The sequence below is a fragment of the Epinephelus fuscoguttatus genome, linkage group LG14 (genome assembly GCF_011397635.1).
Source record: "Epinephelus fuscoguttatus linkage group LG14, E.fuscoguttatus.final_Chr_v1".
Taxonomy (NCBI): domain Eukaryota; kingdom Metazoa; phylum Chordata; class Actinopteri; order Perciformes; family Serranidae; genus Epinephelus; species Epinephelus fuscoguttatus.
In genome coordinates, this window is record NC_064765.1 from 4,321,060 (window position 1) to 4,347,050 (window position 25,991).

The window sequence follows — 25,991 nt, forward strand, 5'->3', positions numbered from 1 at the left end:
CTTCTGGGGAGCAGGAATGTGATCAGGACATTTCACTTAAATACGTGCATTAAAGTTTGATATTTAAGGGTAAATTCGGTCCTGATGTTGGTGCCAGAGGGTCATAAAATTATCAAGATTCTTCCTCTAGGGAGCACGAACATGTCCAGGACACTTTACAGAAATCTGTACATGAAAGTTTGACATTTAAGGGTAAATTCTGCCCTGAGGGTGACACCAGAGATTCACAAAACACTGGAGAGGAGTAATGTGCTACAAAAAAAATGGGGATTCTTCCTCTGGGAGCAGGAATGTGATCAGAATATTTCACTAAAGTATGTGCATTAAATGCTGACATTTGACATAGAACTTTTTAAAATTTTGTCCTGTGGTAGAGGCGAGAGAAAAGACCACAGAGACATGTCATCTAAAAAGTTTATCCTCTGGAGAGCAGGAATGTGATCAGGACATTTCACCAAAATATGTGAGTTAGATTTTTAACATTTAAAGGCAAATTTTTTTCATTATGGTGACATCAGCAAGTCAGTAAATCACCAGGATTCCTTCCCTGGGAGCAGGAATGTGATCAGGATATTTCACTGAAATATGTGCATTAAATTTTAATATTTAAGGGTAAATTCTGTCCTAATGGTGACACCAGAGAATCAGAAAATCACTGGGATTCTCCCTCTGGGGAGCAGAAGCGTGATCCTGACATTTCATAGAATTCTGCACGTTAAATTTTGATATTTAAGGGTAAATTCTGTCCTGATGCTGGTGCCAGAGGGTCATTAAATTATCAAGATTTTTCCTCTGGGGAGCAGCAATAAGGGTAAATTCTGTCCTGATGGTGACACCAGGGAGTCACAGAATCACTGGGATTCTTCGTCTAGTGAACTAGAATATGATCAGGATATTTCCCTGAAATCTGTGCAATAAAGTTTAATATTTAAGGGTAAATTCTGCCCTGACGGTGACACCAGAGGGTTACACAATAATCAGGATTCTTCATCTGGGGACCAGGACTGTCTCCAGAAACCTTCATGACAATCAGGCAAATAGTTGTTGACAGACAGATATCTCACACATCAAAACACACAAAAGTCAGATTTTAAAGTTATGCGATGCAACCAACATTTTCTCTGATTGGACAGCCATGTGCTGGCAGCTGATTGGTCAAAATTTAAGGTCACTTTCACTGAGTCAGCAGTTTATTTGGTTTTATGGTGACAGAGGTTGTCACACCCTGTTGATGAAACACAGCAGTAAAAATACCTGAGCTGTCGTAATCTGTGTTCAGCTGCAGTGTGAGTGTGTGTGTGTGTGTGTGTGTGTGTGTGTGTGTGTGTGTTACTTTGCAGCTTAACATTTTAGTTCAAACACCTAAAAAATCTCCATTTTGCTGGGTCATCTGTGTCTATTATGTCTGTTATTAAATCCTGAAAGTCTGATTTTCTTGCAACAAATGTTTTATTAGAAGTTTTATTAATATTGTAGAATAATATGACATTTTTCTATGCTGCAATCTCTTATTCTTTCTCCTTTAACAATCCCACACTCTATCTGAATCTGAATCTGAATCTGAATCGTAAAAGGAACTAAAGCTGTCAGATAAATATAGCGCAGTAAAAAGTACAATATTAACCTCTGAGATTTAGTGGAGTAGAAGCAAAAGATAAAGTGACAATAAATGGAAATTAAGTAGTATTAAATATGTATACAAATATAAATCTATCTCCCTGCCATCACACCTTCATGTACACATGATCACATCATCAGGAAACAGAGATGCAGAATCACACAGGACTAAAATAACCTGCAGATAATAAATCCTCCAGAACTACAAACATGTCAGAGCAGAGAAACACTCACGGATCTCTAAACTCCAGATCTACACACACTTAGAAAGAACAAAGGAGACAATAGAGACGGAAGAGAAGCGAGTAAACACATTACGTTCTGCACATAAACACACTCAGAGAGGACACAGCTCTTATCTTACCTTCTACTGTCGTCCTCTGGATCGTCTCAGCTGTAGAGTGTCAGACAGAGTCAGAGGCGTCTTGGAATAAAAACCAACATCCAGTCTGAAGTTTGTGTCCGTCACCAAATGTTACCACAGCAGAAAAAAATGTATTTTCATGTGATGTGTGTGTGAACTTTGAAGCCATTGGATTTACAGCATGAGCAGCTCTGCTCACCTGACAGCAGGTGCAGGGGTCAAAGTTCACGCTGACAGTATGATCGCACACACACAAACACACATGCATACACAAATTATATTTTTAAACTGTATTTGAACATTTTAACTGCAAAAATCATCCAAATGTAAATTCCTAATCCTCATTTCAAACACACACAAAGTCAAATTCTGTTTTTTTCCACTCTGTATACACACACATGCACAAACATGATCTATACATGCATTACATGGAGAGATGTCGGACCGAGACCTTCTTGAAGAGGTGGTCTCAGTCCGGTTCCAAAGGAACTCTGGTGCGGTTGGTTTGTGGTGAGAAGGTGTTCCGACCTGGATGTGAAGCAACTGCAGTCACATGACACATTGTTTGGGTTAAACATGAGCATGTTACAGTCCTGGAGGATTATTAATGTGCACCTCCTCCTGTACTGCCTTAATATGCACATTCAGCACATCCAATGCATCAAAACATTGTTTTCTAGTTGGAGCCGCGTTTGCCTCGTTTTCAAACTGTATGCTTTGACTAAAATGAACAATGACAGCAATATAGTCCACGATGAGCAGCGCTAAAATCAACCTGCGTAGTTGTCCCTCCATTGTGACATTAGAAAGTGTCACATTTATCTTGCAAGTGTACTCTTCTTCAACGTTTGCTTTACTTCCTGGATTTTTCCCACATGGAAATTCTGACCAATCAAGAGCAGCTTTCTCACACAAGGCATTTGATCTGGTCCTCTTGTAAATGCTGCCGTGAGAACACCAACCAACTCTAGGCAATTATACAACTTTGGAACAACATGAGTCCCTGATTCAGACCAAAGGAGACCACTCTAGGGCTGACAGCAGCCTTACATGGGGCGCCTGCTCTGCCAGGTGAGCTACTTGTCACCCCATCAGACTACGGATACAAACCTCGTACAAATCCATGTCAAATAAACCCAAACATTCAGTCAGTTAACATCTCAGTGTGCCTAATAAGTGTAGAAGTTTAGTTCACTTGCTGCAGTAAAAATCAGCTCCTGTGCAGTGGAGTTACAGCTGCTGAAAAACTCTTGATTTTGTTGTTTAATTAATGTTTTCATTGGGACAGTTGCTGGATATGGTCTGAGCAAATGTGACTTAATACTTAACTGACATTAAGCAGCTTAAACATTTTTACACTTCTTCAGAATTGCGTTTTTTAAATTAATTACTTTTTAAATTAAAGAATATCACAAAATAACTCAGACCTGAAAAAACAGATTTAAAAATAAAAGTAAATTAGATTTACTGTTGTAGATCCTCTCTGTTAAAGGTGCAGATACATTTTTCAGCTGAGCTCTTTTTGAGTCTTTGGGGGTACATTATCAAACCAGAATTAAGGCCGTGCAGTTGAATGCCTCTGCAAATCAGTCAAGTTGAAATAACAGTTTACAATCATGTTTGTGAAACATGAATGCTTCATACACATCACTTCAGTATCTGACCAAATGTCTCTCCTTCTGTTCCTGAGATATAGAGTTAAACAATGGGCAGAAAAGAGTTTTTGTAGAACATTATGACGTCACAGTGAAGCTGACCTTTTATCTTTTGGATATAAAACATCACTTCATCACTTTCTCCTGTTGGACATTTGTGTGAGACTTTGTCATAATAAGTGTATGAATCCTTGAGTTACGGCCAAAAACATGTTTCGCAACCGTAACCTTAGACGACCGAATTGTAATCAGTTCATTGTTAAGTCCAAGTGAACATTTGTGCCAAATTTGAGGACGTTTCCTCAAGGTGTTCTTGAGATATCATGTTCACAAGAATGGGACAGATGGAAGGAAACACATGAAAACATAATGTCTCTGGCCACAGATACCACCGACGCAGAGGCATGAAAATCAAACTAATACCTGAACATCAGCTACACATCGACAGTGTCACAGTGAGAGTAGCTGTTAGTCAGCTGCTGATTAGCAACAGTTACACACAGTCTGACAAAAGACATGACCTGTTGAAATTAATTCATTCTGAAGATACTGAAGAATGTAAATAATGAGATGAAGCATGTAAAAACACTGCAATGCTCCTTTAAACCACATCAGTGTTTCTGCTTTAAACTCCAGAGCTGAAAGAAAAACCCTCCTTCGAAACATGCACTAACACACTCATGTGTTAGGACACAGTTTAATAACACAGACACTCCCTGCTGAGTGAAGCTGAATTATGTATTCATGATTTATGATTCACGGAATCGTAGCGTACAAAAATAAAGCTGCAGAGGAAAGAGAGCAGGGAGGTTTCCTGTCACGATTATGATTGATGACGCGTCTATCCGCAGTCCGACCGACACGTGAGACAGGACGTTATGTAACCAACAGTGTTTGTCTTATTAAATCACTGGAGACAGTTTTCAGTGGAACGACTTTCTGCAGACGAGACACTTCCTGTTGAGATGATCATTTTAAGTGTCTGTCCTGATTTCCAGAATCAAGACAGTTTTTGTAAATTTCATTTTGTTTCTGTCGACTTTGAATACGGTGTGTTTGCCAATGACAAAACTATTTGGTATTTAAATAGCGTCTGGTGGGTTTGGTGATTTCAGGGCATATGCACAGCATCAGTGTGCATCCACTGAAGTGTTTGTTTTTGTCACTGACAGGCTCAGATCGTAATTCTAAGTGTCTGACAACATTATGAAAGGATCCCTACAGAGATAGAGCTTTTGTTAAATTCGTAAAACTTCATTCAACATAGACGGCAACAAAATACATCCCCATTCATCTTTCCACTCTTCCGACAATCACCAACTCTGGTTTGGTTGAAATTAACTCTTAACTCACCAGTTAGATGTGAACACATGCTGCCTCTAAACACACTAACATGACTGTTTATTTAAAGCAGCTGTGCGGAACTTTTTACCATTTATAAAACTGTCCCTAGTTCGTATCACCTCCCCTTGTTGATCTGCATATTTATTATATATATATATATTATATGTATATATATTATATGCCCAACAGCGACAAAAAAGCCTTTCTCTATATGGCTATTTAGCATAGCCTCGGTCGGGTCGGACACAGCGGAAGTCACAAACCAGAATACGTTACCTGAAGGTGGAAGTAAGTCTGCACGCCTGCAGCGGCCCGCAGCCATTAAACCACAGAAGAAGAAGAGCCGCATTTACAGAAAGTGTTCTTCGAGTAAGCGGTACGCAACAGGCATTGCTGAACACATAACAGTTTTACCAGATGTATCTGTAAGGACTTGGTTGTACTTTCAATGTCATGGTGGATGAAGAAGGAGCACCATCTAAAAGAAAAAGAACAGAAGAAGGCTAAACGGGACAGTGATAGGACTCAAGCCCAAACGCGTGTAAAGCTCGGTCAGGCATTCACCAAGTGGAGAGAGCTGAGAGATTTGAAAGGTTTTAAAACTGATCCCGAGTTGGCCCTTTTCCTAATCGACAGGTATGTCATTTTTGTTTTATTTAGAGAATATACCGCAACTGCTTCGACCAAAGGGGGCGCTATAGTCAACAAAAACGTAAAGTCCCGCACAACTGCATTAAATGGAGTCTGGTGGGTTTGGTGACGGTGATGTCAGGGTTGCTTGTGGTCAAACAAAAAGGATCTTACTCTTAAACACAAAGCTCTATCTCTGTAGGGATCCTAATTATCTGAGCCTGTCAGTGACAAAAACAAACACTTTCAGTGGACGTACATTGATGTTGTCGACATGAGTGGTTACACAGCAGCCTGTTTTACTGCTGCTCACTCAATACTGGACGAATTTCAGCAATTGTTGTTCATAAGAAAATAGGTTCCAGGTTAAAAACTACCAAACTTACCCTTTTAGTTTCTCTTCAAACAGTAACTTGTTAACTTCCTCTTTAAGTTCTTCTTTATAGAGAAACTGTATCATTGGTCGATTCCTGCTTGAAGTTCTTAAACTTTGTCCATTAATTTATAGTTTTTATATGTTTGAGATGCAAAAGAGACGAATCAAACTCTGTACTCACCACACGGACACAAGACTGAGACTGATTTGAGCATCTACACCTCAGGAAGAAGCAGACAGTATTCATGATGTGAATTGTAATTAAAAATCACAGCTGTTGCAGTTTAAAAATTGGACACCACAGACAACAGCAACAAATTAAAACTCTTTCTTTAACCCTCTGAAAACAGGGGCGACATCACTTTTCTTGTGCTGCTTTCAGATGCCTTTCAAAAGTATGTAAACCTTTGAATGCTTAACAGATTGGTGCAATTTCTTTTAACGACATGGGAAAAAGGCAATGAGCAACTTCATAAAAAAAAGTTCCAGAAATTGCAAAAAACAAATACAGTTAGAAAATTATTAAAAAAAAATTCATTTCTTTTTTTAAAATCTTTTTTTTTTTTTTTTTTTTTTTTAAAGAAATCAAGCCAATTATCTCAGGTTTCAAAGAATTAAATGTCAAAGCTAATTTAACTTTTGCAAAAAAGAAATAACTTCATATTTTTAGAGATTATTGTAAAGTTTTGATGTAAAATTTGAGTCCAAACGTAACTCAGCTGCTGGATGAACATGGTGGAAGAAAAACACTGGAAAAAGTAAATACAAATTAACTCTAACCACAACGTGTTGGGTACATGTGTAGAATAAACTTTATTTGTCTCCACCTCTGCTGACAGGATGACATCATCAGTTGGACATCATCAGAGCACAGTAACAGACCTCTGATCAGTAACATGTTCACACATCAAGAATACAAAATATATTGAAATCACAAAAATAAAAACTTTTACATTTCAGATAAATGAAGATTTAGATTTAGAGCTTTTCATTGAACGTACATTCTGACTGAGAGTCGCATCTTTACACACAGGACACATTAGAAACTGAATCTTCCCACTCTGTGGAGGCTCCTGAAACCACCAGAAAGCAGATTTTACATTTTAATGCACTAAAATGTTGCATGTTACAGACATTTAATCAGGGACAGAGATGCTTTACAGATGTTCTCACATGGACAGATGAAATGCAAAAAGACGTGGAGCTGCAAGATTCAAAACTAGAAACTTTACTCTCTGCTTGTGTTTCTTTGCAAGTTGAAGGCACTGAACAGAAGCCGCCCGGCTGCTGAATCCTCGAGGACGCAGCTGTCCCGTCATGAGAAGAGAGGGCGTCAAAACTGAAAAAGGCACTGACAGATTAAAGCTTTGCAAAGAAGCTTCTTCTCAAGCTGAAATGAAGAGGTGCTGCTGTGGAAAAGTTTCCACTAAACTCACGCTAGAAACCTCTCGTTATTCTGAAAGGCTTTGAAATGAACAGGCACTGACGGGGCAGCGTGCAAATACAGCTTTGAAATTGGAGTTACTTTGGAAGCAAGTTTATTAGCATGTGTACAGTTTGTTTTTAGTGCTAAAAGTTAGTCTAGACTGAACACGAAGCTAATTTTAGAGGCAGGCTGTATAAAGTCAACACAAAGACAAGAATCTGGTCCAACCGGCACGTTGAAAGAGTGTCAATGACTCGAGTTCATTGTAAGTACGTTAAGAAAGTGGAGGAAAAAAACTCGCAGTTGGTGCGTACGTTGTGAGCTGGGTGGACTCAAAAAACACTCCAGTGATCAAATGTATGCAAATAATGCAGATACAAGCTTCACATTCAGTCTAAATACATGTTGAGGGGTTCATAATGTCTTCATCTTGCAGCTAATATCTGGATCTGTGGTCGATGGCAGAACAAACTCTGTGTTGTGATTAAAGGCACATTCAGAGACAGATGATTCACGGCTACTTTTGTTGCTTTCATCGACTCGTTTCATCCTTTTTTGACCCCAAACTGACAATGTTTCGTCTCTCGGTTGGCAGGTAAAAACCCCTCTTACAGTAGCTCTAGTTACACAGAGATGGCGCTAAAGTGCCGCTACAAAGTCCTTTCTTTATGCTGCCTTTGCATTTTTACGCAGAACCAAACAACAGCGGCATCATTCCGCTCCAGTGTGCAATTTTAGACAACATGCTAGCATCGTGGAAGCAAAAGAGGCGTGACGGGGGTGATTTATAACATAGATGTCGGCAGTGCTTTGGACACAATAACAATAGCGTAACATGGCAATAACAATAATTTATCATCCCTGTTATAAGGCAGCTGATCTCATCCTCTGCTCTGGGGGTAAGGCGCTCCTGGACCTCAGTGTTTTCCCAATTTGTGGACATTTGCGGCTGCTGTTCTACTTCTTTGATTTAGCTGCTAACTGCTATCAGCTACTTTTTAAGTTTCCCGCAATGGTTCGCGTACATAACTCTATCAAAATGTCACACCTGCGCCACCCATGATCCCGTTCTGCTGACTATCCTGTTTATACAGACATTGTTTCAGCAGTGTTACCACCTCCGATGTCAGCTTAAAGGCGAGACAACTCTGTTGCCACATTCAGCACTTGTACATTTTATACCGAGCAGCAAGGCGGAATAACAGTGTGAAATTCCCGCCTTGAACAGCTTAGCAGCCGTTACTAGGCATGACGGTCTTTGGACTAATTAAGGGTTCAAAAGCATGCTAATTTGTAGTCGTCACTTTTAAACTTTCCTAAAACACAAGAGGAAAAGTGTGCGGAATTAATTAAACAGTATTTATCTGCTCTGATGTAAGATGCTAACATTAGCATGTTCGGCTAACTAGCTTTCTACATACAAGATTTTCATGGTGTTACTTCAGGCACTCGAAACACTCGAAATAACTTTACTTATTCGTGCAAAAACATCGGTGCATGACAACACATAACTGGACAAACATATTTGGATAACATACAGTGCTACTAGTTTCTTTGCACATGATGTCACACATCAGTGTGCTATCCAGATGGAGGGCAGGCAACTGGAGGCAAAGACTACCAACACAGCCCAGATACCTATGATTTGAGCAGTTTATGGCCGTTATGATCGATCAAATTAGGAAAAAACAAAGGCCACTTTAGGTTCTGACAACAGCAGGATGTGAAGGGAAGAAGTGCTTTGGAAACCTCATGAAAAGTTCCGCCTGTGCTGCGTTCACAGACTCCCAAAAACCTCTGAATTTCGGGTACCGCCACACAGATTCTCATTCTGTTGGAGAGACTGTGTTTGGGTCGAACATGCCTTTTATATGCAGACTGCATGGCCAAAAGTATTTGGACACCCCTGGTCACATACTTTATTATACAGTTGATTTGTTCACGTGCACAAAGCCAGCTGCATAAACAAATGACTCTCCCAGTTTGGACTGGTTTGAATGGGAACAAATACCTGCAGCAGGTTCAACACCTGGTGGAGGAGAGACTGAAACCAGCAGCTGTTTAATGCACATGGTTTTGCTGTATTCAAGTGTCCACATAGTGTATTTAACTGTCTTGGTTTTTAACATCTTGGGGCCATGTTGGAAAGAAGAATGCTCTCTTTAACATGTTAGTTAGTTTTTTGTTTTTGAAATCCATAAATAAAAAGGCTTAAATCGTTTCCATGGTCTCCACCAGGAAGAAAGCCTCCTGAGGTCAGAGGTCAAAGGTCAGTGTCTCTCCTCGTCTCTGCTGCCGTTTACAATGTGAGGAAACACAGAGATGCATTTCAGGACATCGTCTGTCCCACGGGACGAGTTAACGGCGGCTGAGCGAGCGTCATCTCGTCCTGACAGTGAGCTGTTTAAACAGGACAGACTGTGAACTTTGACCTCTGACGACCTCCTGGACCCTTCGTCATGCATCTGAACTCCTCAGTGACTGTTTACTGCTCTGAAACGTGGACATAAAGACGAGTCAGGATTTTTTTTGTTTCTCCGACTTGATGATTTTTAGATTTTTGTGATCATGTGACCTCAACACCTGTGACATCACAGACACACCTTTTATTCTGAAGGATTTCAGTCCACCTGCATCAGACATAATGAATAAATTCTGATAATTGAGTAACTGTTTTACCCATTTCTTAAAATCATTTAATATTTGCTGGTTAAAACACGACAATATTTTTAGTGACAAAATGTTGTTGTTTTTTCTTTGCGATTTTAATATTGAAAATGTAAATAAAATATTTAAATATTCAACATTTTCTTTAAACTACAAACTCTATATGTGTCTGCGTAGACTGTCAGGGACTGAAGTGATTTATTCAGAGATTAATTTAAGGCAATTTATTGTTGTTTTTTTTCCATCATCATTTTCATGTCAACTTGTACGAAAAACACATTGCAAAAGACATCAATTTTTAATGAGGGATTTTTTGAGTTAGATGAAAGAGTGTATAATAAAACAATGTTGGAAATAATTTCCTTGCATTTGCTACAGGGACAGTGTGTCAGATTTAGGGGGATTTGGTGGGGAGGATTACAGTTTGCAACCAGATGAAATTTCTGATTAATATTCTTTGAGTGTTAATTGGTCATGAGGTTTTCACCAGGAGCTGAATCATCCTCCTCCTCCTCCTCTCTAACATAAACAGATCTAAGGCCTGGACTATAAATCAGGATTTGGAGTTAGGGAGGTAACGTCGGGGTTAACTCTGGGTTTCAGTGCCATGAAGCTGGTTCTCATTTTAAATGTTGTTAGAGCACAACTGTGAACAGCTTCAGCAGCCTGATGGGTAATGTAGTTTGGAGTCATTTTGGAAACAGCTGGTACTTTAGTGATGATGGATTCATATTATTATTTGTCTCCATGTGCCAACAAACATCTGCCTGCAAACTAAAACTGACTGGATGTAAAAAGTTGGAGGAAGGAAGTGAAGAAGCTCTCAGCTCCTGAATCTCTGTTATTGAGTTGAACCTGAATATAAAGACTGAAATCTGATCCATCTGTTGTCCTCGGCAACGACTGCTAATCAGCCTCATTAATGTTTAATCAGCTGATTCATCTCCGCAGAGAGGGAGGGAGTGTGAAGGCAAATATTTCACAGTGATGAAGACGAGGATCTACGAAGCCTGCGAGTTCTCATGTTTAGAGTAAAGCTTCTGGAATCTGGCGCATCTGGCCTTCAGAATAAAAGCAGGGAAACATAATGCTGTAGAAATAAAAAGGCTAATTTAGAGTAGCGCTGAAATGTCAGGCTGGAAAAAATTAAACTATACTGTCTGTTTTCAATGATTTTAAAACAACAACAAAAAAACAACAAAAAACCCACAACCGAACCCTCTACCACTTTTATTCTGAAGGTCAGAAATGTTCTTATGAATCAGTAAATTCAAGGACATGATTCTTATCGGCCGCTCACATATTGTGTCATTTAGACAAACTGAAGTGGAGAATGAAGGAAAATTAAGACAGGAAGTTAAATATAAGGAAATATCTTTAAAACAATCCTCTTTCAAAATAAAAGCATCCAGTTTAAAGCAGGGTTAGTAAAATACAAAGCTATTTTTTTCTTGTTTGGTGAATTTAAATCAGCTGAATTGTACAGTATATAAAATCTTACCAAAATAAAAGCGTATAATATTTGACTTCCTCAGTTTGTTTGTTGCTGGGCGGTTTATTTAAAGGTGAGATCAGCGGTTGAGTCGATGGTTGAAGATCGTCGAGCTCCTCGATTGTGGAAATCCTAAACTGTGACTTTCTGTCAGTTTGCTGAACATCAGCAGCAGAAGCGTTGGTGACTTTGTACATTTGGACTTCCTCTCAGCTCAGTCAGTCTCTTGTTAGCCCAGCGCCCATGTTGGCGCTCTAGTCCTCGCTGTGGTTGTACAGGGTATCTGCGATGGGGTTTTTGCGGTGAGCCGGGGGCACCAGGTGGTCGGGCAGCTCGTTGGGCAGCTCGTAGCCCTCCAGCTTGATCTTGATGAGGTGCTGGGCGAGGGCGAACTCCTCGTCGTCCAGCATGCCATCCCGGTCGCAGTCGGCAAGCTTCCAGATCTTCCCCAGCACGGTGTTGGGCAGCCGCGAGTTCATCATCTCTTTCTTGGCATTGACACCAGTGATCTTGCCATTGACGGGCATCAGCATGTAGAAGATCTCGTCGTAGCGGTGCTTCTCGCGGCTGACGATCCAGTCCTCGGCGTCAGCCCCGGCGCTGATGCCCTCACCGTAGCCCTGACCGAAGGGCCCGTCCTGGGAACCCTCGAAGGCACCACCCGACACCATTGCCGGTGGCTGCTTGGACTCTTCCTCCCGGATCATCGACATCAGAACGGCGATCTTTGTGGCCAACATCTTATCCACTGACTCGATCAGCTTCATCTTCAGAGACGGGAACTTACTGAAGTCGTAGTGCTGCAACATGTCCTGTAGGGGAACACACACAAATATTATTTATTTATTTATTTATTTATCTATCCAGGAGGGTCAAACTTCAAGATTCAAGATTCAAGATGTCTTCTTACAGGGAGTCCTGGTCCAGAGGGCAGAGTTTCACATAAAAACAATGTCACATATTAGAAATGGGAAGTCATGGAAAATCTTTCTGTGCAGCAGGCTAACAGAGAGTCAGCACAGGATCCTGCACAGATTACAGCGCACCCTCCGGTCACTTAACACTTTTTATCCTGAGATCTCTCCAAGAAAGAGGTTAGATCTTATTTACACTGCACCTGGTGCTGCCCTCTGATACTTAGTTTCTGGGATAAAGTTTCAAAGGAACTCAATCTGTTTTTGATATGGAAATCAAATGGATCCTCTTCTGTTTCTGTTGAATGTTGCAGCTCTAACTGTATTGTACTGAAATGTATGTAATGCTTAACAATAAAAATAAAAATAATAACATTGAGAATCTCATTTAGAATCACAAGACGTGCGTTTCATAAAAATAATATTGACTTGGTTCTTCATGTTATCAAATAAAAAATGTGTGAATCTTATATTAATTGTAAAAATGACTTAAATGTCTTTTCAAACTAGGAAACGTGATCAGTTTTATCACTTCAGTCTTTAACTTTACAATGAGTCACCTCCATTATTGGACCTCTATAAGGAAAAGTGTTTTATTTGTATCATCATTCAAGTGTTGATTGTTTGTTGCAGTTCCTTTTCTTCACTGACAGATGGCGACAAAAACAAAGACAAACCAACAAACATCAAAACTAAAGTCAGTTAATAAAATGTGTCCTGCAGGTCACAGCAGGATGATGTCACAGGTGAACAAAGCTGATTGGCTGAAACCTTGAATGTAACCTGACACTCAGTGGTGGAATTTAACAAAGTACATTTACTCGAGTATTGTACAGAAGCACAAATTCAAAGTACAGTACTTGAGTATTTCCATTTTCTGCTGCTTTATACTTCTGATCCTCCACCATGTCTCAGAGGGAATATTGTACATTTTCCTGCAGTACATTTGTCTGATGGTTTTAGTTACATTTCAGATTCAGATTATAAAAAGAAAATATATCAACTAATTAAATATTAGCACAAGATTAAATATCTACAGCAGTAAAATGCAACATACACATTGATGCAGCCGGAATATTAATCCAAAAGCATCACATAAAATAGGGACAAACTGACAGCATGGAACCGTTTACTGCAACATACTTACCTTTACTTTAAGTACTTTTGTTGGTAAATACTTTTACTTGAGTAGCAAATGAATGCAGGACTTATTACATGTAGTGGAGTATGTTCACAGTGTGGTATTTGTACTTTAACTGCAGTGACAGATCTGAACACTTCTTCCATCACTGCAGGTCAGACTGAACCGAGCTGAGAGTCAAACCTCCTGCTCTCTGCAGCTGGACACAGTGTCCTCCTCTGACCTCTGACCTCTCAACAACAACAACACACACACTCACACACGTGAGTCCAGACACTACACAACACGTGTCAGAGCATGTTTATGTGTGTGTGAGTGTGTCATGAGAGTACACGTCTCACCAGGGAACTTAAAAATCTGAAACATGCTCTCTCGCCAATAATCCAAATAATACAAGTGTAGCTGAGGAACGAACACACACACACACACACCTGCAGTGTAGCATCTCCTGACAGACCAGCTGCAGAGAGCTCACGTCCCTTCAGTGCGACAGTGTTTAACATCATCTGAAGATCAGTTTGTTCTCAGACTGTTTGTTTGTGTTCAGACGGACTGACGTGATGTAAAGCTGCACAACTGATCATTTTAACATCGACATCATCCACGCCTCTGTGAGAGCTGATGGTGGAAGAAGTACTCAGATCTTTTATTTAAGTAAAAGTACAAATACCGCAAGTTGAAGTCCTGCATTCATAATCTTTCCTTTAAGAGGTCCAGTGTGTCGGATTTAGACATGAGCCTTAGAGTGAGCCGTTTATATCTAAATAGGGGAGCGGGTTCTCGTCCACGGAGATCGCCGCGTTTCTACGATAACCCAGAACAGTGAAACCAAATACTGACTCTAGATAAGGACATTGACTTTTTGCTCGCTGTATTTTCGATGCACCTCGTGTTTCTTTGCTCTAGGCGCCTGGCGTTTTCACCGGAGTGCTCTGAACTCCTCAAGTTGAAAAAGCTTCAACTCAGAGCAGAAAAACGCCCCACATCATCTTTTTTTTTTTGGTCATCTCTTTTCCATCGTCCAATCGGATTATTTGAGAGGCGGGCCTTCTGTGGTGGTCACGACAACAAGTTTACAGTTGGTAAACAATGGAGGAGAAACTGGTGGTAGTGGTTGCTATACGACCCGACGATACACAGCAGGTTGTCAAACTGCCCCTGAGTCGTCCTAAATTATGCCTGGAAACATCCATGATGGAGGAGAAGCTCCTGGACCAACTGGTGGTACTCCCCATGATCCTCAAATCTTCCTCTTATGTCTTTATTCTGTCTGTATGATTTTTGTGTAAACTGTGATTCTGCAGCCCTGACGTCACTTCCTGTTTGTTTGTTGGTACCTGCATCTTGGCGACGTTGGGGAAGTCCCCGGGGCTGATGTGATGCTCTCTCTGCAGGATGGTGTAGATCTCCGGCAGCCTCATGATCAGCTCCTCCTTCTTCTTCTCCCGCCCGAACAGAGATGGCATCTCCTTCTTCAGGTAGCTGATGATGTAAGCGTGCACCTGCAGGAACGACAGCAGAGGCAACAGAAGAAGAAGAGTGTTAGCTGTCGGTCACAAAGGCTGCAGAAAGCACATCAATATAACTCACAAAATATCAACCAGAATCAGCTGCTGTGTTTAAAGGAACAGCCGCACAATTTTTACAACCGTTAACATTTTTCTCTTCCAGCTCAGACAACAGTTCCTCGAAAGGGAAGGCTACACACACACACACACGAACACACACAGCCTGCAGTCAGACCTCCGCTGAGCTTCGTCCAACAACAGCGCTGTTTATACATCAGTTTCCTCAATCACACAGCTGAGACAGGAAGACTGAAGTCAACAGAGACAGAGGACAGGTACACTCAAACAGAAACAGGGACAAAGACATTTAACATTTTAAAACGTTATATATTTTAACTAATGAACTGACTGTGATTTATCTGTGTTTGTCACTACAGAGGTGTTTTCACGTTCCACCACTGAAGTATCTCATAATTTTGTCTCAGTGGGTTAAAATGCTCGACGAAAGACTAAATTATAAAAAGGAAAAAGGTTTTTGCTTCCTTGAATAGAAACATAATCTTAAGTCTGGATGACAGTGATGAAGGAGGAGTTTCAAGAGTGAAGCAGAACAGCAGGAGACTGAACGGCGCAGGGTCAGAAGGTAAACTACACTGAGGAGGAGGAGGAGGAGGAGGAGGAGCAGGAGGAGGAAGGAATGCAGGAGAGCAGAGACCCTCTGATCCTTCACACTGGCCAACAGCATTATGGGAGGTGGAAGGAAGGAAGGAAAGGAGGGAGGGGGTACAAATGGATGGAGTGAGGTCACCGAATTTCTGAGTACATCAGTGTCATTAATCAATATTTAATCGAGGGAGGAAGAACAAAAATATGCTCTGACAGACGAGCCAACGGTCGGAGGAGTCAATAAGTCTGGCAAAAAATAAACCATTTGTTTACCAAAAGGTTTCAGCAGATGTGAATAAGAGCTGTTCTTTATACACCGCAGGAACATCCCATTATAAACCAGTGTGGGACTGGGAGCTGCAACCAAGAACCCCGAGAGGACGGTCCCTCGAGACGCAGCGATTCTGCCCGAGACAAAACTTCACAATCATGAGAGAAATGTGGAGAAATCTTTGCTTGTTCATCCAAACTACCCCAACTGTGAGACTTGACACAGAACGAGGGATGCACCAGATTATTGGCTGAACATCATTACTGGCCGATATCCGCCTTGTTGACTGCCATCAGCCTATCAGCAAATAAAATAACCTTCACCAATGGCAGTGGAAGATGTTTTTCTCTTGTGTCACATCAGTTTTACGCAGGCTGAAAAGCAGGACTCCAGACTAACAGCGTCCTGTTGTCCCGCGGGCAACAGAAAATGTTTTTGACCTTCCCCCAGGCGCCACCAGGAAGGAAGCAGTAAAGTCACTATCGACATGTCACAGGATGCACCCTGTTGTTTCCCTGATAAAGCTACACTGTGAACAACAAATCCATGTTGACATCGCCTTTATTCAGGTCTGCGCAAGGTTTGGGGCAGGGAAGGTTTCTGATTGGATAGGGGGCGAGGCGGATGTTGTGTATTTACGTTTACCGGAAGAAAACACTGTAGTCCTCGCTCCGGATAACAAGATGCTTGACGACGCCGTTCTTAGTGCGTTTTTCAGGCGTGTTTTGCTTATATTCTTGAAGCAGCGGTACGACAACAACCTTGTTCTGCTAATGCTTCATCTGTTGAGGAGGAGAAGGGAGGCAGAAGACCGTGCTGTGGCGAATGGAAACTGGTGAGTGCAACGAGTCCGACTGCTGTATCTCAGCCCGTTGCTATGCGCACTATATACGTCATTGCGCCAAAAGGGCAAGGAAACAAGCATGTGCAGAAAGACCGGAATGAACTTAAAGAGGAACGAGTGTATACGTGCACACAAAATTCTTTCATTTGGAATGACAATCGGAATAAACCACCCCCTTTAATCGGATTTAATTTTCAATCGGAATGACCGTTTACATGACCACTTTTAATCAGAATGGCCTTTCATTCCGATTAAAAGTGGAATTAAACTGTCCATGTAAACGTACTGACAGGTGGCCAAGGCTACCATGGTGCCACCAGCTATTCAGCAACCATTCACACGCAGTGACACACCGATGGAACAGCCACTGAGAGCAATTTGGGGTTCAGTATCTTGCTCAAATATAGCCAGGGATCAAACTGCTGATCTGTGTATATCATACAATATAATGTTTCTTGCAGGTGATATCGTTATCCCGATATTCACCATGATCACATATCTTCGTCATATCGTGCAGCTGTGTGTTAACAGAACAAACCAAACCTGTGTCTCTGTGACATGGCTGAGACACAGGGTTCAGACACATTTTCATGGACAAAATTTAAAAAAAAAAAAAAAACAAAACATAATTTTTCAAGGACCCTAAATTTTTTTTTTTTTTTTTTTTTTGCCCTTCTTGCCTGGCACTTTTCAAACATATCAGATTCAAACTCTAACCAGAAAATTTCACGAAGGGAGAGACGGAATGTGGGGAGATAATGAAGAAATGTATGTGATGGTAAACAAAACATTATCACACACTGACGCATATTACGTTTAAATTTTTATAAATTTGCTCTTATATTAGGTTATCCACAGAAGATTACGCTAACAGTTTCATTACACACAAATAAATCCCATGACTTTTCCAAAACTTTCAAAGATTTATACTAATTTTATGATTCTTCCAGGTTTTTCCAGGACTGCAAACACATTAAAAACAAATGTTGATGCTGCTACTGAACCTGATGAGTTTATTGAGCCGATAAATGACGGAACACACCTCTGCTTTAATGGCTCTTTACCCCGGGGATAAAAACCATAGTTACCAAATAACTTTTCATAAATATGTCACTTATAAAATCGCTTCCTGCAGTTCCAGCAGTTTAACTTCATGTTAAGATCACATGTCTGCTGTCATGCTGTTCAGTTTTACTTTACACCACAAACAGATCACACCACTGAGACGCTAAACCTGCACCTGAGCCCACATGTAGCTCCAGGATCTGGTTCACAAGGCAAACAGAGAAACAAAAGCAGAACTGGCGAGAATGAAAAAGTGTCGTGTTACATAAAGTTCCTGCAGTGGAAAAGGTGGAATATATAGGAAACTGCAGGAAACCTGATAAAACTGGTCTGAATGCATCAGACCGTGTCGGACTTCCCTCTGAGAACATGAACTCTGCAGAGAAAACAATCATCAGCTGCTGATGGACCGCGGCCAAAAAGTGTTCTTTACATCCAGAACTGAAACCTGCTGAATAATAATAGGCTCAATAATAATAACCGGGCTCTTACACTGACTTTATCCCTCACATCTGTGTCTGCTTCATTCACACAGCATCGACACACTCACTGATCACATCCAACTGATCCCACAGCGGAAACACCAGGCAGCTCCAGGCTGATTAAATACTCTCAGCGCTCTCATTAACTCCACCCAGCAGACAAACAAGAAGTCCTTCAGAACAGGAAACAACAAACAATCATTAACAACAAGGCTGCTAATTCACACATGATGAATGCTTTTCAACGTCGTCTGTGTTTGTAATTAAAATAAATGAGGGTGAAATATGGACAAAAGTTACTCCTCTTACAGACAGATTAACAGATCACAGAACCACAGAGTACTACGTTCTCTGTTAGGGCTAGTGATGTCTGTTTTGGTTCATTTTGCTCATAACAGCCCGACTCCTGTAAACCAGTAACTAACCAGTTAATTTTCAGGGGAAAAAAAAAACACATACAAAATGACGTGAAACACAAGAGGCTTTTCCTTTTAGTCCAACACTCCACTGACTCACTGAGCTTTAAGACTAAAGTAAATGGTGGTAGATTAAGCAGAGGAGATAAAAAGAAAGTGAAGGAGGAAAGTAGAATTAGAAACTGTATGCCTCAGTTCAACCTCGAGTTTACATGGATGTTTGAGCCAAATTTGAGTTAATTCTGTCAAGATGTTCTTGAGGTACTGTGTTCACAAGGTAAGAGTGACCTTGAACTTTGACCACCAAATTCTAGTCAAATCATTTTTGAGACCGTGTGGACATTCATTTCAAATCTAAAGAAATTCCCTTGAGGCGTTCTTGAGATATCGTGTTCAAAAATGAGACATGCACAAGGTCACAGTGACCTTGACCTTTGAATACCAAATTCTTATTGTTCATTGTTGAGTCCAAGTGGTCGTCTGTGTCAACCTTGAGCGTCAAAAGTCAGAGGTCTGTGTCAAATGAGATGTATGCAAAGTCAAAGTGACCTTCGCCTCTTCTAATCAGTTAATCCATGTCTCAAAGTGGATGTTTGTGCCAAATTCAAGGGAATTCGCTCCAAAATGTTCTTGAGATTTTCTGTTTTAGAGAATGAGGTGAATGCAAGGTCACGGTGACCTTGATCTTTGACCACCAAAATCTACTCAGTTCATCCTTGAGGGAATTCGGAAAAATTCAAGGTGTTCTTGGGAAATTGTGTTCACAAGAAAGAGACGGACAAGAGTGAGATGAGTCAGAGGATGAGACTGATGCAAGGTCACAGTGACCTTGACCTTTGACATGTGACTGCCAAAAACAAATCAATTCATCCTTGATTCGAAGTGGATGTTTGTGCCAAATCTAAAGAAATGTCCTCAGGGTGTTCTTGACATACCGCCTTCATGAGAATGGATAGGACAGATGGACGGACAACCCGAAAACATAATGCCTCCAGCCATCGGTATCACCGGCACGGAGGCATGAAAAGTGAAGAAAGTAAACGTTGACGGAGGTGGAGTGACTGAAGGAGGTTAAGAACATAAAGAAGGTGCAGTAAAGTAAAAGAGACAGAGGTTAAGTTTGTAAAACACGTGAAGGGAGCAAGGAGTAAAGGAAGTAAAGGAGGTAGAGGAGGTGAGGTAAGCGCTAAATATCTTTGAGCTGAAAACAAGCATCACTCCTGACGTTTCTTTGAAACATGAAAGAAAGAAGGTTTTTCCTGGAGGAAGTCGAACAACAGAGACATTCAGCTCCACCCTCTGAACTTCAAACACTGTCAGACTGACGGAGCACCTTCAGGTTCCACAGCTTTCAAACTGACCTCTGATTTATTAGCTCGACCTTCCTTCCCTCCTCAGAGGGTTTAAAAAAGAACAGCGGAACATTCATGTGTTCATTCTGAGGACAGCTCCAGGATCAGTCTGAATGAAGCGTCTCTGAGGTCACCACAGAAGTCTGACCTTCATTTTCCACTCTGACATTAAATATAACCTCACTTTTGTTTCTGATCCTCAGACAGAAGAACTAGTTCCTCTTCAGAGTAAAACGAGAGCTACTGAAACTGATTTAGAGTAAAGTCTGTTACTATGGTATTTTTCCCCACTTCCTGTCTCTGCGCTAAGCTAAGCTAACAGCATCCAGGACCTCTCTGCTGACTCCTGAGAAAACACAAACACTCCCTTCAAACTTCCATCTCATGAGAGTGATCAAATTTCCTGACTTTCTTTCTGTCTCTGAAACACAGCCAAACATTCCAGGATATTCCCAGAATTCCAGGACCAATCAAAACTCAGCAGGTCTCCGTGTTAACTCCAAACACAACGTGTCACTTCCTGTCTCACCTTGGCCAGCCTCGCTCTCTTGATGAGGTCGTTGAGTTTACGGAGTGCTGCGTTTCTCGGGAGACTCTGGATGTCCCTGAAGAGGTCCTGAGACTCCGCCTCAAACAGACGCCTGAGGAGTGAATGAATGAATAAGTATAAATGTGCAGGATTATGTATAGTTGCCTTGCTGTTGCACAGCAGGCATCCAAATTAATGAATGAATGAAGTAATTAATAAATAAAACAGTTCAAAGAATATATTAATATTGAATGAATGAACAAAACACTGAATGAATATCTGACCTGATGTTCTGCAGTGGTTTAAATAAATGACTGACTGATTGAATGAATAAATGAGTGAGTGAGTGAAATCTGACCTGTTCTCTGTGTTCTGTAGGGGTTTGAATGAATGAATGGATGAATGAATGAATGAATGAATGAATGAATGAATGACCTGTTCTCAGTGTTCTGCAGGGGTTTAATGATCCATCGAACGAACAAACGAATATCTGACCTGTTTTTGGTGTTCTGCAGGGGGTTTGAATGAATGAATGAATGAATGAATGAATAAATGTCTGACCTGTTCTCAGTGTTCTGCAGGGGTTTAAATGAATGAACGAATATATGACTGAATAACTATCAGACCCGTTCTCGGTGTTGTGCAGGGGTTTGAATGAATGAATGAATGAACAAATGAATGAATGACCTTTTCTCTGTGCTGTGCAGGGGTTTGAATGAATGAATAAATGAATGAATGAGTGATTATCTGACCTGTTGGTGTTCTGCAGGGGTTTGAATGAATGAATGACTGAATGATTATCTGACCTCTCCTTGGTGTTCTGCAGGGGTTTGAATGAATGAATGAATGAACGAATGACCTGTTCTCTGTGTTCTGCAGGGGTCTGAATGAATGAATGAACGAATGAATGAACGAATGAATGACCTGTTCTCTGTGTTCTGCAGGGTTTAATGAACGAACAAACAAACAAACGAATATCTGACCTGTTTTTGGTGTTCTGCAGGGGTCTGAATGAATGAATGAATGAATGAATGTCTGACCTGTTCTCAGTATTCTGCAGGGGTTTGAATGAATGAATGAATAAATATGGGAACTGTTCTCAGTGTTCTGCAGGGGTTTGAATGAATGAACCAATGTATGGCTGAATGACTATCAGACCTGTTCTTGGTGTTGTACAGGAGTTTGAATGAATGAATGAACAAATGAATAAATGACCTTTTCTCTATGCTGTGCAGGGGTTTGAATGAATGAATGAATGAATGAATGAATGAATGACCTGTTTTCTGTGTTCTGCAGGGGTTTAAATGAATGAATGAATGAATGAATGAATGAATGAATGAATGAATGAATGAATGAATGAATGAATATCTGACCTGTTCTCGGTGTTCTGCAGGGGTTTAAATGAATGAATGAATGAATGAATGAATGAATGAATATCTGACCTGTTCTCGGTGTTCTGCAGGGGTTTGGCCCAGAAGGATCCCAGATAAACTCTCACCACCTCTGGAGTGTTGATCACTTTTCCCAGTGACCACATGAGGGCGCCGTACACTCTCATCAGCTGCTGCGTGTCCACCTGAGAGCGCAGGTGAGGAGGAAAAGGTTATTTTATCTTTCTGAAAGTGATGAAGCTCTTCATCTTGAATCATCCTCATCCTCTCACCTGGTCGGCCTTGTTGAGGACGACTCGGATCTTGTCGTCTTGTCCTTTGAAGGCTTTGATGGCTTCGGAGAACTCGTCTGAAATGTCCAGTTTGTGAGCGTCGAACAGCAGAATGATCCGATCCACCCGCTCCCCGAACCAACGCAGGACCTCCGCAAAGTCATAACCTGCAGACAGAAGATTCACCCTTTCATAATCATGTCTGTATAAACACATGGAACGATCCACTCAAATAACTTTAACCAATGAAACCCCATCCCATTATCCAATCAGATTATTTGAGAGGCGGGCCTTCTGTGGTCACGACAACAAGTTTACAGTTGGTAAACAATGAAGGAGAACCTGGTGGTAGCGGTTGCTGGATACCCAGAGCTACACGGAGCACGTTGTCAAACTGCTATGTATCATATCGTGAAATATCCCCGGAAACGTCCATGATGGAGGAGAAGCTCCTGGACCAACTGGTGGTACTCCCCATGATCCAGCCTCTTTTTTAGGGTCTCATGTACCCACACAGATCTCTGTTTATCTGCTGACAGCCTCTCACCCTCAACCAGAGCTACAGACAGCACCCTCTGCCTCAACATGGCAGCAGCTACACACTGATTATTATAAAATAACTAAAACAAGTAAGCAGTAGATTGATTACACAGGGAGGTTAGGGTCAGGAGGTGATGGAGTGGTTGTCTGGAAACAATAAGAAGGTGTAGCAAGTGTTTACTAGTGACATCATATAAAAAGACGGCAGTGCGGTTTCTGTGTGATCAGGGCCAAATCATTCACTTTACCAGATTGGCAACTGCACAATGGTAGCCTGCATAGCACTGTGCAGAGAGATGAAGAGGAATTTTGATTTACGGCCGTTTGTGCCTGAGAACGGGAAAACTGCTGTTTTTATGTGGGTGTTTAACTACTTTAAAGGTTATTAATAAATTCTTGCATGTTCTCCCCGTGTCAGCGTGGGTTTCCTCCAGGTGCTCCAGCTTCCTCCCACAGTCCAAAGACATGCAGGTTAATTGGTGACTCTAAATTGTCCGTAGGTGTGAATGTGAGTGTGAATGGTTGTCTGTCTCTATGTGTCAGCCCTGTGATAGTCTGCTGACCTGTCCAGGGTGAACCCTGCCTCTCACCCAGTGTCAGCTGGGATAGGCCCCAGCCCCCCCACCAGGATTAGCGGTTACAGAAAATGAATCAACTTACTCATACCTGATTCAGCATTTTAGGCATTATCTGAGGCACGCTGATACTGTTATCTGCATCACAACAACGCAATGAAAAATGTTCTAGAAAACTGAAAAGTAAACCGCAGCAATTCGCAAGGTTTACCAGAATATTTCATCATGTGTTGAGAGGAAGTGACTGCATCAACACCTCACATCTCCTGAGTTCAACATGTGGAATCAAAGTCTCCAGCTAAGCTGCAGGATTCACACGCCCTCCAACTCTGAACAGAACCAGCTGATATATGAGCGCAGGCGTCCCAGTGCCCGTCCCTCTGCCCTCTGACTCAATTCATTACTGAATGTCAGATCTCTCACACTGATGGTGGGAGCTGCGGAGGTGGAACACGAAGCTTTCCAACACTCTGAGAGGAAAATGCAAACATGCAGATTCAGTGTGTGAATCTGAAAAGGACGACAGAGAGCACTGACGGCATTACAGCTGCTATACTATGTCTTTAAATGTGTGTGTGTGTGTGTGTCAGGGTGTGTGTGTGTGTAAAGTGATATGTGGCAGCAGTTTGGGTGTGGTTCCTCTAGAACTGGGTGACACTCAGCTCTGAACTGGAAACTAAAAGGAGACAAAAGCTTTGAGAACTTTTCTACTGGCAGAAAATCCCTCTCAGATTTCTATCTGTGATCGACTCTAGTTTTCTCCTTCACTGTGAGTCCTGTTGTTTCAGACCACAAACAATTTCAAAGATCTTTTCGCAAATTGTTAGCGGAATAAAATGTAAAATTAAAAACAGACGCTCAGTGGTTCACACTGAGCTGCTGCTGCTGCTTTCATTCTCCTGTCTGTGTAACATGATGTGACAAAAATAAAAATGTTTCACACAGTAGGGTGTGAATGAAATAAGTTTGTGAAACCATCAGAAAAAAATGTGATGTAATTATGTTTTGTTGAGTTTTAATGGGAGTCAGGATTAAGGAAAATAAAAATGTTCTCATCAGTGAATCCAAACTGGTCTCATCTGAGAGTCCAGATTTTAAAAATTAAGTCTTGCTCCATACAGGCCACACACACACACACTGACACAAACAGCACAAAAGGGACTTGCGTAACACTTTTTAACCTTAAAGCTCCAGACTGTAGGCTTTAGGAGGATCTGTTTGCAGAAATGGAACATAATATTCATAACTATGTTTTCATTAGTGGACAACAACCATTTTGCTTTCATTAAAGGTCCAGTGTAGAAGATTTGGGAATATTTAGTGGCATCTAGTGATGAGGACTGCAGATTGCAACCAGCTGAAACTTCTCCTGGTTAGAATTCCTTCACTGTGAATTGTTCAGGAAGTTTTTTTCCTCATTCAGATTTTAAGAAGCTACAAATTATATTCAGCCACAAAATAAGTCTAAAAAGCTGCAAATCAGAACGCAAGTACAGAGAGTCGTTGACTAGAGATGATGCGCCGTCTCATGGTGGTCACTTCCTGTCAACGTTACAGATCAGAAGCACAGAGAGTCGTTGACTAGAGATGATGCGCCGTCTCATGGTGGTCACTTCCTGTCAGCGTTACAGATCAGAAGCTCAGAGAGTCGCTGACTAGAGATGATACGCCATCTCATGGTGGTCACTTCCTGTCAGCGTTACAGATCAGAAGCACAGAGAGTCGCTGACTAGAGATGATACGCCGTCTCATGGTGGTCACTTCCTGTCAACGTTACAGATCAGAAGCACAGAGAGTCGTTGACTAGAGATGATACGCCGTCTCATGGTGGTCACTTCCTGTCAACGTTACAGATCAGAAGCACAGAGAGTCGTTGACTAGAGATGATGCGCCGTCTCATGGTGGTCACTTCCTGTCAGCGTTACAGATCAGAAGCTCAGAGAGTCGCTGACTAGAGATGATACGCCGTCTCATGGTGGTCACTTCCTGTCAACGTTACAGATCAGAAGCACAGAGAGTCGTTGACTAGAGATGATGCGCCGTCTCATGGTGGTCACTTCCTGTCAACGTTACAGATCAGAAGCACAGAGAGTCGTTGACTAGAGATGATACGCCGTCTCATGGTGGTCACTTCCTGTCAACTAGCAGGTTTTTACAACGTTGTAGAAAGGAGCATTGCAGCCAGCTGTCTGTTTCAACTCGTCTCGTCATGAATCTCTGGTCTGAACTGGGCTTCATGTAACAAAAACACAAGGATTCTTAATTACAGATGAATAGCGTTGCTTCTGCATCACTGGGCCGATGGAGCAGCTGATATTGGCTGATACTGATGATCATGTACAGTCGGATATTATCATGCATCCCTAACAAAACCATACAATCGGTTGATGCTTCACCGAGTCATTGAAGTGCTGAAAAAAGTTGAAGCCAGCTCAACTTTGATTTGTAGCTCGT

General features: G+C 41.4%; 2 protein-coding genes across 2 annotated transcripts in view; both read right to left on the reverse strand.

Moving 5' to 3' along the window:
- sptbn5 (spectrin, beta, non-erythrocytic 5) overlaps positions 1 to 2,121 on the reverse strand; it is a 60,594-nt gene extending 58,473 nt beyond the window's left edge. Inside the window, exon 1 of the mRNA XM_049596068.1 lies at positions 1,982 to 2,121. The gene's annotated coding sequence lies outside the window, so the exon portion shown is untranslated. The remainder of the gene's footprint in view (positions 1 to 1,981) is intronic.
- A 4,654-nt stretch (positions 2,122 to 6,775) lies between these two features.
- The window catches only part of ehd4 (EH-domain containing 4), a 52,745-nt gene continuing 33,529 nt past the window's right edge, over positions 6,776 to 25,991 (reverse strand). Inside the window, exons 4-8 of the mRNA XM_049596127.1 lie at positions 22,423 to 22,589; positions 22,202 to 22,335; positions 20,760 to 20,871; positions 14,964 to 15,128; positions 6,776 to 12,383 (exon numbers count right to left, since the gene is read on the reverse strand). Of these exons, the coding sequence (XP_049452084.1) occupies positions 11,826 to 12,383; positions 14,964 to 15,128; positions 20,760 to 20,871; positions 22,202 to 22,335; positions 22,423 to 22,589 (1,136 nt within the window). The 3' untranslated portion in view covers positions 6,776 to 11,825. The remainder of the gene's footprint in view (positions 12,384 to 14,963; positions 15,129 to 20,759; positions 20,872 to 22,201; positions 22,336 to 22,422; positions 22,590 to 25,991) is intronic.